The 16,498-nt window shown below is 34.1% G+C and overlaps 1 protein-coding gene across 1 annotated transcript; it reads left to right on the forward strand.

Annotated features, from left to right (window-relative positions):
• The first annotated feature begins 11,424 nt into the window (after positions 1-11,424).
• LOC120418591 (putative gustatory receptor 28b) lies at positions 11,425-12,823 on the forward strand. The gene is made up of 2 exons (XM_039581037.2): positions 11,425-12,643; positions 12,695-12,823. Exons 1-2 carry the CDS (start codon positions 11,441-11,443, stop codon positions 12,806-12,808), a joined length of 1,317 nt encoding a protein of 438 aa, XP_039436971.1. The 5' UTR covers positions 11,425-11,440; the 3' UTR covers positions 12,809-12,823.
• The last annotated feature ends 3,675 nt before the right edge of the window (positions 12,824-16,498 follow it).

Consider the following 16,498-nt stretch of genomic DNA (forward strand, 5'->3'; position numbering starts at 1 on the left):
AAATAATAATCAGCAAATTTGTGCAAAATCATATCATCATATCAGATTTGTTTTGGATCCTACTGATTTAACGTAGACTTGCTGAATTAGGCATCAAAATTAAATCTATGGTTAATCAAAATGATTATTCCCATGCACATTTTACTCCAACCTCCCCTATCGAACCCAATCAATGCCCTGCACTTCTTCTATATATATCGTCCATGTTAACATGGAACGCCTTCTTGTGTCTATGCTTCTCTCGGCAAATATGTGGACACAGACAAGTATCGTGTTTATTTTCTTAGATAGCCCAGCAGCCCCTCCTCATGTCCCCAATCTCCCAACAAAACACTTCCCAATCAACATTAAAATGGTCGTTTGGTCCGGCTGAGATTCTTTGCATAGAGGGCAAACTTTTCCCTGAGATGATCTCGCTTCGGAAGAGAGGCCAACAAACTCAGAAGCACCGGAAACTGCACCCGGGGAAGGCAGCCGATTCACTTTTATGACGCTTGTTCGGACAACAACAAGGACTACGACGACGACGACGATCTGGGCCATGTTCAACTTTCATTAGATAAAGTACGTTTGCTGCTGAACTGTCCCAACGGAGTTTGAGTCTACTGTTGGAAGGATTTTTGTTAAGGGGTTATCTGAGAGTGAGGTGCAAAATAATTTCATTTAATTAAGTTTCTTTACGCAGGTAACCCCTTAACGATCGTTTGCGCAAAGCTCTTGGGATAGCTTTGATTTGCAAATTTTCCTGACATAAATCAAATTTAGCTTCGAAACAATGAAACTTGTTTGACCAGTTAATCCAAGTATCGGTCCCTTAATCAATTTCCAGCTGAACAACTCAAAAGAACACTTTGAACAAGTGCAAATTTGCAATGCACACAAAAGAAGTCCCTCTTCCCAGGAAGGACCTCAACAGCTCAACTATTTTTACATCGCAAAAAAAAGCGACCTAACAAAAAAGGGAAAGCTCATTACCATAATAGGAAAACTCTGTGCGACAATTCGCGCGCGATAGTGGGTGGGTGGAAAACACGATGTCAGCCAAGCAGCAGCTGCAGCCGGAAAGTGGCTTGTGACTGTACTTCTGACTGATTGATTTGAGCCACTTTGGGTGGGACGTTATGGTACGCGAGAAGAAGTGAGCAAAGATGGGCAAAAGGAGAAAACAAACTTTCCAAGAAAGACGTCATTTTTGCGTGACAGGAAGTTTACTCCGAGTGCGACTGCAAGTGCGATTGAGTCAATTTGTTTGATGGAGGAGGTGCTGAAGGATTGTTTAGTGCTGAAGTGGTAGTTCAAATATTTTTTTACATTTACCTTTTTTAAAGATATTTGAAACATAATCTAACTTAACACAATGATGTTGATGGCAGCTAAAAGCAATTTTTTGAACTAGCAATAAATGGGTTTAATTTTGTCTCATAATTATGTTGAAAATATCAAATGGACGAAAAGGTATAAATTTGTTTTATTAAATCCTGAAAATTCACAACATCATAATTTAGGAACAAAAATAAACATCATGTTGTTCATTTAAAGAAATGTACACATGACAAAATATATTGCAAATCTGGCATATTTTATAATAATTTGCAGCCTATGGCGTGACTGGACGTAGGAAGTTGTGTTTAACGTTCTGAATCAGAATCTGTATAAATCAAAAAAATCTATCAGTGAAAATTGCTTTTTACAAAATTGTAAGGTTTTGATTTTTAGAATGGATTTGTAGCTGGGTAATTCTCTACCAACTCACACGAAATCAGGAAAAGTTGCCCCGACCCCTCATTGATTTTCGTGAAACTTTGTCCTAAGGGGTAACGAATAAAGAGGTGTTTTTCAATAATTTGAAGCCTGAAACGGTGATGAGATAGAAATTTGGTATCAATGTAAAATTGGACGCCCGATTTGATAGCATACTCAGAATTCCGAAAAAACGTATTTTTCATCGAAAAAAATACTAAAAAAGTTTTAAGACTCTGCCATTTTCCGTTACTCGACTGTTGAAAATTTTGAAACATGTCATTTTATGCGAAATTTATTGAACTTTTCGAATCTACATTGACCACGGACGACGAAACAAAGAGAAACGCAAAAAATAACTTTTTCAAAACTTTTTTTTCGTAAAATCGCGATAACTCGTGATGTTTATGAGCAAACCCCTTATGTTTCTATATCAAAATTTTTGTAATTGTCTGCTCTAGAACTTTATAGGTTATTGTTATACTCTAAAAAATAACCCTGCAAAGTTAGAAAAACACGAAATATTAAAATAAAAAAAAATTGTTCTATGTGAAAAAAATAACCTTCTGGGTCAATGTAGATTCGAAAAATACATTAAATTTCCCATAAAATAACACGTTCCAAAAAAATTTACAATCGAATAACGGAAAATGGTAGAGTTTTGAAAACTTTTCTAGTGTTTTTTTCGATGAAATATACGTTTTTTCGGAATTCTGAGTACGCCATCAAATCGGGCGCCTAATTTTACATAAAAGTCCCTTTGACACCAAATTTCTATCTCATCACCGTTTCAGGCTGCAAATTATTGAAAAATACCTCTTTTTTCGCATGTTCAAAAATGGAAGGGGTCGTACCGCCCCTCCGTCACGAGACATCAAAAAACGCCGAGGTCCGGTTCATGATCAACGACAAAAGTTACCCCTTAGGACAAAGTTTCACGCAAATCGAAGAGGGGTCGGGGCAACTTTTTCTGATTTCGTGTGAGTTGGTAGAGAATTACCCAAATCAAAAAAAGTATTGATCTTAATTTAAGTTGTAAAGCAAACTAAAATATTAAAACTATAATAAAAAGAATTAAAAACAAGAGAAATAAAGTTTTTCATAGAACTAAAGTTGCTCCAAATGACCTTCTGAATACGGAAAAAAAATTAATAATACATTTGGGCATAAGAGGGTTACACTATAACTTATGTATTACGTTTTTTCCTCATTTACAGACATTCATTCAGAACACAGTTATGAAATGAGAAGATCGAACTTTTGTAATTGGTTTGTTTTCTTTAATATATTACCGTAATGGAGCTGTTCCAGCTCAAATCACGTTTTTTCTGGTACTTTTGTACCCGACCCTCTCCGATTTCAATGAAACTTTGTAGACATGTGTTTAGATTTTCAATGTTAAAATATAAAACATTTGTGAAATTTTCCGATCTTTTCAAAAACAATATTTTCAATTTTTTAAATTCAAGACTAACATTTCAAAAAAGCATAATGCTGAATGTTTGGCCCTTTTGAAAAGTTAGTCTTGATTTAAAAAAAAGAAAATATTGTTTTCGAAAAGATCGGAAAATTTCACGAATGTTTCATATTTTAACATTGAAAATCGGACCATTAGTTGCTGAGATATCGACATTAGAAAATGGTGAGCTGTTTGGGTGAGACTTACAAAACTAAAACGTGTCTGTTTTTGAATCTATGCACGGAAATATCTCTGCAACAAATGGTCGTATCAACAAAGTTCACAAAAGCAAAATATAGAGAATTTTCTCAGCCTTTCAAAAATATGTTTTTCAAGAGTGGGCAAACATGGGCACCAATTTTTGAAAAAAAATGAATGACAGCGATTTTTTTCAAAAAAGTTACCTAAAAATGTCTATAACTTGAAAACGGTGCACTTTATCGAAATTTTACTACAGTACCTTTTGATTGCAAATTTTACATCGATTTTACATCGAAAGATGAAGTTTCTAAAATTTGTGCGACCAATATTTCGATTTTTGAAAAAAAAAAAATCAGTATTGATTCAAAAATTCGTAGCTCGGTCAAAGATTTTTTTGCTTGTTCTGGAAATTTCTAAAACGTTGGCATTTGATGTTCCCTAAAACATATCAGAAAAAAAATTAAGATAGTGTTTTTTTGCAAATCAAGTTTTAGTGACAATAAGTGAATTAAAAATCACCAAACAAAATTTTACCATGTATCATTTTTTTCAGTGTAGCACGCAGAAAAATATTTTGTAGAATCAGCCTGTACGAGGTTTGATTCAACAAATTTTTTGTTGAATATAATCAACGCCGATTTTGCGTTGAAACAAACCTTGATTTTCTCAATTCCACAAAAATCTTTTGTTGTTTTGAAAAAGTTACTTTGACGTTTAGCGTTGATTCAACAAAAATCTTGATTTTCAAATCAACAAAACATTTTGTTGATTCAAATATGCCTTATTTTTCTGCGTATATCCATATCCATACCTACAACTTTGCCCATGACACCAAATCGATCAAAAAATTAAAAAGATACAGATTTTTAAATTTTCATATATAATTTTTGTATGGACAGCTGCCAAATTTGTATGGAAAATTATATGAACGAACTAATAATGCAAAATGGCTTCTTTTGGCATACCGAAGGCACCAAAAAAGTTTCAGCTGGATTAAAAAAATACAAAAATTAAAATTGAAAAACTGGTCTAATTTAAAAAAAATTACTGTATTTCGAAGCAGTCACATCTTATCAAAATGTGGTCGAAGACAAATTTAAAGGAAATTGGACGGGCTCTCTGAAAAAATACACTGAAACAAAAATACACGCCACTTCTATAAGATTTTGCAATTTTTAATTCTAAAAGTTAAATTCTAAGGTGATGTCACGATTTATTTTCGTACAAATTGTTAATATCACACTTGGTCAATTTTTGGTGAGACCTGTGCTATTTTCGTGATTTTCCCCATATAAACTTCAACGATAAAAAGCGACCCCTTAACCTTAACCGATTTGGTTCAAAATTGTCACAGTTACTTATTATTGTCCAAAGAATCCAGGGATACCCCAAGGATCCCTGATGTCGATTTTTTTATTGTCACCCTTATGAGGAGACAAAAATCTAGCCTAACATTTGAAAAGATCATACGAAACGTTTGAATGCCGTTTTAACCGTATCTAGGCCATTGCAGATGTCTGAAATACTTTACTCGGATTCCTCAGGAAATTTCACAAAAAAAATCTCAAAAATTCAAAAGTTTATTTACCGCTTTCGTGATATAGTTTTTTGAAACTACGAAAAGAAAACCTAATTAAAAATAAAACTTGATTCAGTATATTGGCCATAATTCAAAACTTTAAGCGATAAACCATTCATTTGGAGTACCAAATGAATCAAGTGAGCTAAAATGAAATTCTTCATAGCTCATTGTGCAACTTAATCAAGTAAAGATTATGTTTTAAGTGAAAACCTCTAATCAACAGAATGTGCCGACTAATTATCGACCTGTTGACACATTTTGTTCCCCCCCTAATCCATATCGGCAATCCATCAAATTGAACCGCTTTCGGGTCAAAGTACCACTAAACCAATTCCCAGCGACTGATTTGAATCGAAGTAATTTTCACCTCCAGCGTGCACATAAAAAAGCATCCCTCCAAAACTAATCAAATTCAGAGGGATAACGAGACGACCAGCCAGATGAAAGCAAATCGGCCTTCGCTCGCCCTCTATCGCAGGCCGTTGACAGGTCAGGAAATTGGTTTTCACACCTCCACTCACACACACACACACAAACACACACACATTCAGGTGGTGGCGCAACATATTTGCTATTACTGGCTAAATAAAAGCCAAACTTTGGGTGGGAGTCAATTTCGAGCATGAGCTTCAGTTTTGCACAACAACCACCGGAGAAAAGCGTTTTAATTTGAGGAAAAAAAGTTAATTTGATTTCCGCTGGAAGATTGGAACCGGTGAGGTGGTTAATTCGGATCTGGTACGTTTCGCCGAATGTCGTTTCGCCGACGGTCATTTCGCCGAATGTCGTTTCGCCGAATGGTACGTTTCGCCGAAAGTCATTTCGCCGAATGGACGTTTCGCCGAATTGAATAAAAATTAACTTTTTTGTACAATTTATGCTATTTGTTCGCTGCAGTGCCATCTTGTAATTTACTCATGCAAACTTGAGAAGGAGTGGCAAGATAATAATATAATAATTTCAAAAGTAAAGAACGTCTCTTGTTTTAAAGAATGCAAAAACTCACAGAAATAATACAAATAATTTGCTTAAAAAATGAAGAATGCAAAAACTATCAGAAATTTTTCTAAATGTTATGCTAAAAATAAAAAAAAACTGCTCATGTTTGAAAGATTGCAAAACCTAACAAAAATTATAGAAATAATATGCTTAAAAAACTAAATATACATAAACTCACCGAAATAATTGAAAAGTATGCCAAAAATATAGAATGCAAAAACTTACAGCAATTTTGCAAAATGTTGTGCTGAAAACCAAAAGAACTGCTCATGTTTGAAAGAATGCAAAAACTCCCAAAAGTTATACAAAAAATTGCTTGAAAAACAAAGAATGCAAAAACAAACAGATATAATCTAAATAATAAGCAGCCAATTAAAAGAACTGCTCATGTTTGAAAGAATGCAAAAACTCACAGAAATAATTTAAAAAAATGCTTAAATACAAAGAATGCAAAAACTAACAAAAAATTTCCAAAATGATATGCTAAAAATCAAAAGAACTGCTCATGTTTGAAAGAATGCGAAAACTCCCAAAATTTATAGAAATAATTTGCTTGAAACACAAAGAATGCAAAAACAAACAGAAATAATCTAAATTATAAGCAGCCAATTAAAAGAACTGCTCATGTTTGAAAGAATGCAAAAACTCTCAGAAATATTTTAAAAAATATGCTTAGTAAAGAATGCAAAAACTACCGGCACTTTTCCAAAATGTTATGCTAAAAATCAAAAGAACTGCTCATGTTTGAAAGAATGCAAAAACTTACAAAAATTATACAAATAATATGCTTAAAAAACAAAGAATGCAAAAATTAACAGAAATTTATCAAAATTATAAGCAGAAAATTAAAAGAACTGCTCATGGTTAACAGAACGTAAAAACTCACAGAAATAATTCAAATGATATATTAAAACAAGAATGCAAAAAACTAACAGAAATTAATGCAAAAACTCACAGAAATGATTTAAAATTGTTTGCTGTAATTAAATAACTGCTTATATTTGAAAGAAAGCAAAAACTCGCACAATTTTTTTCAACTAGATTATTTTTTAAGCGATTGTTTATGCATGTTATAATGCATAAACTTATAAAAATAACATACTAAGAAACAAAAATTATTTTTTTTAAAAAAGATTGCAAAATCACCTTTTAGGGACATTATACTTTTTCAAAATATTTTAATACAATTTGTGTCCATTTTATATATTTATTTTACGATTATTTGTCAATTCGGCGAAACGTCCCATTCGGCGAAACGTCCCATGCGGCGAAACGACATTCGGCGAAATGACCTTCGGCGAAATGACCGTCGGCGAAACGACATTCGGCGAAATGTCCCGCACCCGGTTAATTCCGTTCATTGGACGGCGCCACCGTGGCGCAGCATGGCAGTTTTAACCGGTCACGTGACCACAAAAGGGTGTTGTTGTGTAAAATTCAACTTTGAATATAGGTTAGAGTTGTGAAGGAGTGCATTTTTGTGTTGTATTTTGGCTTGAAAGTTTTCCAACAAACTTCACCCTTTCGTTGAAAATATTGGAATTATGAAATTTTCCAAAACATCGATGACAAGCCAAACTTCTCACCACATGGAGTTCATCAATTTACCACTTGATATGCGTCATGGCCATAGTTTCACAACTATTGGAAGGTCAGTGAAGGTTTTTTTTCTTGAAGGTATACTGAACCCGATTGTTTCCATGCCATGCTTCTTACGAAAGCTTTTTGGAAGTTTGACTGCAAAGACAAGCATGATGCAACTTCTTAATTGCAATTCAACCGCGGAGCTCGAATACTTTAACTTTCTTTGATTCTTGAAAATACAAAATTACAAAAATACACAAAAATGTCATAATATAAAAATGCAAAAAATACTAAAATACTAAAATACTAAAATACTAAAATACTAAAATACTAAAATACTAAAATACTAAAATACTAAAATACTAAAATACTAAAATACTAAAATACTAAAATACTAAAATACTAAAATACTAAAATACTAAAATACTAAAATACTAAAATACTAAAATACTAAAATACTAAAATACTAAAATACTAAAATACTAAAATACTAAAATACTAAAATACTAAAATACTAAAATACTAAAATACTAAAATACTAAAATACTAAATTACTAAAATACTAAAATACTAAAATACTAAAATACTAAAATACTAAAATACTAAAATACTAAAATACTAAAATACTAAAATACTAAAATACTAAAATACTAAAATACTAAAATACTAAAATACTAAAATACTAAAATACTAAAATACTAAAATACTAAAATACTAAAATACTAAAATACTAAAATACTAAAATACTAAAATACTAAAATACTAAAATACTAAAATACTAAAATACTAAAATACTAAAATACTAAAATACTAAAGTACTAAAATACTAAAATACTAAAATACTAAAATACTAAAATACTAAAATACTAAAATACTAAAATACTAAAATACTAAAATACTAAAATACTAAAATACTAAAATACTAAAATACTAAAATACTAAAATACTAAAATACTAAAATACTAAAATACTAAAATACTAAAATACTAAAATACTAAAATACTAAAATACTAAAATACTAAAATACTAAAATACTAAAATACTAAAATACTAAAATACTAAAATACTAAAATACTAAAATACTAAAATACTAAAATACTAAAATACTAAAATACTAAAATACTAAAATACTAAAATACTAAAATACTAAAATACTAAAATACTAAAATACTAAAATACTAAAATACTAAAATACTAAAATACTAAAATACTAAAATACCAAAATACTAAAATACTAAAATACTAAAATACTAAAATACTAAAATACTAAAATACTAAAATACTAAAATACTAAAATACTAAAATACTTAAATACTAAAATACTAAAATACTAAAATACTAAAATACTAAAATACTAAAATACTAAAATACTAAAATACTAAAATACTAAAATACTAAAATACTAAAATACTAAAATACTAAAATACTAAAATACTAAAATACTAAAATACTAAAATACTAAAATACTAAAATTTGACATTTCTGGCAATTGCAAGAGCAAAAAAATTTTTTTTGCTATCATTGAGCAATTCTATGTAAAATAGGGAATCGGTTGTACCCGACCCTCTCCGATTTCAATGAATTTTGTAGACATGTTATCCTAGGCATATATAAGCCATTTTTGTGTATATGGTGCCAGTTACACTCGATAATGACATTTGAGAAGGGCGTAAGTGTTTGAAATATTTTTGTATTTCGTAATTTAAATATTGATGTATCCAGGAATGGTATTTTCTCATTTCCTCGCCGATGGCGAGGGCTTTTAGATATCGTCCCTCGCTCAAATCATCAAATTTTCGGCGTTCTCCCAAAACTGCATCAAGAGAGCGAAGCGAAAACGACGCCGATGAAATAGCGAGCAACGAACAAACCGATGCGTAAGACGGAAAAAATCTCTCACACAGCCAGTCCCCTCGCTCAAAAAGCAAGAGAAAGAGCAATCGTGAAATTCTCTCGCCCGTAAGCCCTGTAGAAATGAGTTCATTTGTGTGCGTGAGCTCTAGTGTATGTATACAGCAATTTGGTGTGCGTGTCTCTCCGGTTGGAACGATAGTTCCATCGGAGCCAGCGATAGGGTATTTCTCGTCGATGTGATGGGCTTTCGATATTCGCGATAGCAAGCCGACCATCACTCGGCTGCGAAAGAGAAATTTTAAGAGACGAGGAACGCACCGAAATATACATCTATGATAGTGCGATGGTGATGGTTTACCTACCCTGGCTGTATCTCGAAGCCGTTGCATCGTATCAAAAAGTGGTCAAAGACAAACTTATAGGAAAATTGACGGGCTTTCCGAAAAAATTACAGTGGAAGAAAAAAACACACAATTTTAATGGGATTTTTTGATTTTTAAGTTTAAAAGTCAAATTTGAAGGTGAGCTCACGATTTTTTTCGTTCAAAATTTTTGTGAAAATAGCCTAAGATGTTACAAAAAGACTCACGAAAAATGCAGGATGGAGCAACTCACCTAAAAAATACAAAAATCATTTACTGAAACTGTTTTTTTGAAAATTGCTCTAAACGTCAAAATTTTCAAAAACCGAACACTAGAGTCGATTCTCTAGACAATTTGACATAAAAGTCTCTATATTGACCATTGTCCTTAGTCCAATCCTTGTGAAGTTTCAGCGGCTTTAAAAATTAAAATGTTTAATAAAAAAAGGTTTTTTTATGGTTCTTTGGCAATTTCTATATGACAGACTTGATTTTTCAGTCTCGAAAATATTTTTACCGGAATTGGATGTATGGGCTACCAGTTACAAGCTAAATACATTGCTCATAACTGAAAACATAATATTTTTTTAGTGTAGTAAAGTAACCTGTATAGTAAATTAGCTTATATCTGTAAGCCCATACATCCAATTGAAATGTGGTCAAGGACAAACTTATGGGAAATTGGACGAGCTTTCCGGTAAAAATATTTTCGAGACTGAAAAATCATGTCTGTCATATAGAAATTGCCAAAAACCATCAAAAAACCTATTTTTCAACATTTTTATTTTTAAAACAGCTGTAACTTCACAAGGATTGGACTTAGGACAATGGTCGATATAGAGACTTTTATGTAAAATTGTCTGGAGAGTCGACTCTCGTGTTCGTTTTTTTTTTAAATTTTGATGTTTAGAGCCTGAAAACAGTTTCAGTAAATGATTTTTGTATTTTTTTAGTTGAGTTGCTCCATTCTGCATTTTTCGTGAGTCTTTTTGTAACATCTTAGGCTATTTTCAGTAAAATTTTGAACGAAAAAAAATCGTGGGCTCACCTTTAAATTTGACTTTTAAACTTAAAAATCAAAAAATCTCATAAAAGTGGAGTGTTTTTTTCTTTCAGTGTATTTTTTTCGGAAAGCCCGTCAAACTTCCTACAAGTTTGTCTTTGGGATTTGGCTTTGAGATATAGCAATATTTAAATTACGAAATACAAAAATATTTAAAACACTTACGCCCTTCTCAAATGTCATTATCGAGTGTAACTGGCTCCATATACACAAAATGGCTTATATAGGCATAGGATAACATGTCTACAAAGTTTCATTGAAATCGGAGAGGGTCGAGAAAAGAGTACCTGAAAAAATCCTGTTTTGGGCTGGAATTGATCTATTAAAATCGCACAGATTTTTTTTCGAAATTCAATTTTGTTTTATGCTATTTTGCAAATGTTTTGAGTATCCATTAAAAACTACTTAAAATTGTAGCTTGGTTCACCGTTGTTTCCCACCTCAAAAATAGTAACCCATCAAACTTTGAAAAACTTTAATTACAACACTCACCAAATTGATGGAAAACTTTCCTCCCTCACTACTGACAAGACTATAAAAGCAGCCCACTTTCAGCGTTCTTTCCCAATCGCCGAAGGTCCCACTCCTCAGTCACCATGCCGAAACTGTTCCGAATCCGGACGCAACCGTCGTCGAAGAACCACCTCCAGCCGTACCCCCAGAAGCCGGACGAGTTCAGCGAGCTGTTCCTGATGATGATCAAGTGCTTTCGCCAGTTTGGGCTGTACACGGTGCGGATTCGCTATGTTAAGGGCCATCCGAGGTTCGAGGCTAGCCGGGTGCTGGTCGTGATCGCGGTTTTGATTCTGCTGTCGAGTTGGGTTGTGTTGGTGGTTTCGTTTTTCCTGCAGTACAGGACGCCGGTGGTGACGGGGGTGGCCAATCATATCCAGTTCATTACGAATGTGCTCGCGTTGACGGCGTCGCTTGGGATTGCGATCTTCAAGGGGAATGAGCTGAACGGGATCTTGCAGGATTTCTGCGTGATTGATGATGAGTTGAGTTATTTCAGTGTAAGGTTGCCGCATAAGCAGTTGAAGAAGGGGTTCTTGCGTTTCTACGTGATCCATGTGGTGTTCTTGATTGTGTCGATCTTGTTCGATGGTTACGTGATGCTGATCATGTCCACTGAAACGCCGATTTGGTTGTGGTTCTTTCATCTGCTGCCGTTCACGTTGTACTCGCTGGCTTTTATGAACGCGTTCATGATGATCCGCTGGGTAAAGCTGCGTATAAATCTGCTGAACACGTTGATCGATCAGTACCACTGCTATCCGATGTTCAACGAAATGGGTCATAACAACTTCAAGCTGACTACGATCATCCTGATGAACGGGGGAGAAGATCACCTGACTCCGAAGGATGCAGTTGAAGAACCCACGATCAGTACCCGCATCCTCACGATCGTGTCCCGTACGATCGATCTGGCAACACGGCTCGAATCCTACAACGGACTCCTGTTCCTGTTCGGCTACCTCGCTCTGTTCTGCGTCACCACGATCCAGGTGTACTACTGCTACCTCCACGTCGCGATCGGCTCAACTAGCAAAGGCTTCTCCGGCGTTTCCCTAGCCCTGTCCGTACTGATCATCGTCGGCAACATGATCGCGACCCTCGCCATCCCGTACATCTGCGAGCAGGTTGGCGACGAGTTCAAAACGTTGATGTCCTACCTGTCGAAGCTGTCGATGCGGTACGGCCAGAACATGCAGAGTTCGATCTGGTTCCCGAATCTGATCTCCAGCATCAAGTTCTCCGCGATGGGATTTTTCAACATGAACTACAGCATGCTGTCCGGGGTAAGTGTTAGTTAATTTGTGTCAAGTTGATTTCGAATCTTTCTCGCTCAGTTCATTGCAGGTTTGATCACCTACCTGATCATCTTCATCCAGTTCAACGCGATCGTGCCAGCGGATGACAGCACGCAGCAGTTGGTTCGAGCGTTGAAGGAGAAAAAACAGTAATTGTGTAGATTGTAATTTGGAACAAAATAAAGTGTGAACCCCCTAAAATTAAGATATTGGAGTCAACTTGCTCAACCGCAGTACATATTGAAGATAGCACAGCTTCAAGAAACGCAGGTTCTGAGCATTAAATTAAAAAAAGGTTTTCGGACATCGCCCGACATGCATGCGTAATTTCGGAATTGTTTGTCCATCAGCTGGGCTGTCCTTTTAGCAAGTTCCAAAAATGTCAGCCCCCCCCTTCCTGGGTCGGGGACAAAAAAGAAGAACAAGGTCGGTTGAAGGATTTGCAGTCATTTAAGCATCCCAAAAAGCGGGGAGAGGGAAACCAAGCGAAAAAATGATAAAAACCAACATTTCGCGTTTGAGACAGACTTTTGGGAAAAATGACCATCGAGAGGGAAGAGGACACGTGGAGTTCCTGGGGGTTGAAGGAGAAATGTTTATCTTCTACCCCTCTTCTTTTTTCTTTCTGCCCTCGGGCACGGAACGCACCACGACCTGTTTTTGTTGGTTGGCCAGCATCCGCTGCTGGCTGGCTTGAACTGGACCGTGTGAGCTGCTTTCCACCCGAAAGCAACAACCGGTTGTGTGAGGGGTATAAAAACGCCACACCAGATAATACTGACGTGAAGCAGAGTGAAAGTGGATGAATATACTGAAAATAAAAATGAACCAGGGGAAATTGAGGGAAACCAGGGTTGAACTTCAAAAATTTCAAGAAATTATTTTTTTTACCTTTTCAATATTTTTCGAGCTTTTGTGAAAATTTGCAATCTTGATGAAAAAAAAAATCCAAATTCATCACCCTCGGTCACAAACACACTCTTCAGTATGTATGAGCTCGCAAAGGATAAGTAAACACAGTCCGAAATTTTCGGAGGGGGGGGGACGCTTTTTGGTGGAATTTTTCGGACGTGCAATAAATTCGTGCTGATACGGGAAAATATGCTAAATAGGCATTTAATAAAATGCTAGAAATATGTACACAACACGTCCCAGATACCGCATCTCACCGTGTGTGTGAGTGTGAGTGTTTGTGTGTAAAGTAATATGCATACACGTGTCCTGCATGTGAGAGATCTGTTAGTAGGGGAGGGGGAAAAAAAGGTGAGGTTTTATTTCTGGTGCCTTAATTTCTGCCACCTACACGTTGAACACGCAACTGGGAAATGTGGAATTTGAATCGTTTTTTGGTGGAGCTGGAAAGCAGACCCGTGAAAGCCAGAAATGTATGATGCCAGAGGGACTAATTAGCATATTATGAAAATTTAATTTTTCCTGTTTCAGGTTTGTTCACTGTCACGGGACAGTTTTTTTTTGTTTCTGTTGCGAAACCTTGTATCATGCTATCTAAATTAGAACTTTATTTTTCAACTGAAGGGTTCGTTAAAAATCCTAAAGCATAATTATCATTTTCAAACTCCTCAAGTAAAAATTTAAAATCATGATAAAATATTGTGACAAGTAAAACCATTGTTGAGACCACATCAAAACCAACCTAAGCAATGTGTCACTATAGCGATGACTTCAAAAAACTGTCTGCACATCAGATTCTTGCTTGAAACTGGATCTGGTTTGGCCAAGGGATTTCCAAATAAGACCATTTCTCCACCAAAACAAATTTAGTCAAAAAAAATGACTTCTGTTTTTAATGTAAAGTCTAATTTGCAATCGAAAAGTACCTCACAAATGTTTTAATAAGTAAACCGTTTTCAAGATCCAGCCACTGAAAGTTTAATTTTAACCGAAAAATTCCCAATTTGCGATTTTTTTTAAACATGAGACATTTTTTCAAAACCTCGCTCCACAAGCTGATTATTGTTCCTTGAGCTATTTTAGGACTCTGGGCCAAATATGAGCAAAATCAGTCAACATTTTCCCATTCATACTCGGGGGTGAAGTTTGCATGGGAAAAATCGAAAAAATGTATGAAAAACCTAATTTTCTTAATGTTTGGTCTGCACGGAGCGCTACTTCCATCAAAATATTCCCAAATGTGAGTTTCTCATTGGAAATTTAATGCTCAACAACTTTCTAGAACATACCAAAACTGCAAAACTTGATCCTGAAAAGTTATAAGCGATTTAAAAATGTTATTTTTTTGTATGAAAACATTTGTTTCACCAAATTCAGGCTCGGGTATCAATGGGTTACGCTCAACCAATTTCGCTCAAAATTTGCACAGATGCTTAAAATAACACAAAAAAACGTTTTCCGCTTGTGGAGCAGGGGGTCATTTTTTCTGGGCACCCTATTGCTCATTCATGATAATATATTTTTAGAAATTTTGTGATCTATTCGAAAAAAATATATTTACAAATTGCAAAACAAATATTTCGGCTGCCGATCCCTTAGTTGCTATGGGGCGCGGGTACGATTCCCGCCTTATCCCCTTGGAGCTTTTCGTTCAATGTTTGTCCCGTTTAACATTAGTATTCACTCTGCAAAGACGGTGTGATTGTCTTTTAACTATTCGAAAAATAATATTTTCAGGAATGGACAAAGAACTTTTCAGTTAAAATTAAACTTTAAGTGGCTATATCTAAAAAACGGTGCACTTTATAAAAAAAAAATCTGTAAAGTATATTTCGATTGCAAATTTCATTCAACTTTAATTCTGAAGTCAAAAAATTGTTTTGATAAAATTTTCTGTTTAAAAAAAAGCTCGTTGGCAAGTTTTTTGTCCATACTTTTCTTTGGCTCAAATAATGCGGTTTTATGTCCCCATAACATTTCAAAAAAATCAAAAATTAAACATACGGAATTGGGGGTATTCTGTTTTTGAGAAAAAATAGTTATTTTAAAAATCGACATTTTTTTCCTTATACCTATTTTTTCTGAATACTTTGCCGAAGACACCAAATCGATCCGTTACAGATTTTCGAATATTTACGTACAGTTTTTGTATGAACAGCTGCCAAAATCGTATGAGGCCTTGTATGGGTGAACCAATGACACAAAATGGCGTCTTTGGTCAAGGTCGCCACAAAGTTTTAGCCAAATCAAAACTGCAAAAAATGAAAATGGTTGGAATTGGTTGATTTTGTAGAAAATTGCTCATGATGTTAAGATTAAAAGAAATATTATTGCTGGTAGTTTGTATGAGTAGTTCCTAACAATTTCTTATTTATAAGGAGATTTTTAATTGAGTATTTATTTATTTGTATACATTTTGATTACTTAATGCGTATTCTATACAAACATTAAGTTTAAGGCACTGTATCAAATTCATTTCGAATTTTGTTTTATTTTTTGTAATTTGAAAATACTTAATGATGATTCAGTACCCTTGCCAGAAATATGTTTGAAATGCTGAGATTTTTTTTTTTTTAATTTGAGTATTGACCTGCTGGTTACTTATATACAACCACTGAAAGTATTTTTTTTTTTGAATATTTTTTTGGTTTGGTTTCAAATATAAAAAAGAAACATGGTAATTTTTGTGTTTAAAATTCAATTATCAGGCCCAACATTTTCCAAAAAATGTGTTTTATTTATGTGTGGTTTTGCTTGATTCTAAAAATTCAAAATTATTTAATTGAAAAGAACTTGAAATTTCAAATACGTTTCAATTTTGAGTATTAGACATCAAACCCATAATTTCTGAGATTTCGGGAGTTGTGAAAAAGGGGAAAATTTAATGACATTTATTTTTTTAAGTGACGCTGTAAAAAACTATTTTTTACA

Source organism: Culex pipiens, chromosome 2 (assembly GCF_016801865.2).
Source record: "Culex pipiens pallens isolate TS chromosome 2, TS_CPP_V2, whole genome shotgun sequence".
NCBI lineage: Eukaryota > Metazoa > Arthropoda > Insecta > Diptera > Culicidae > Culex > Culex pipiens.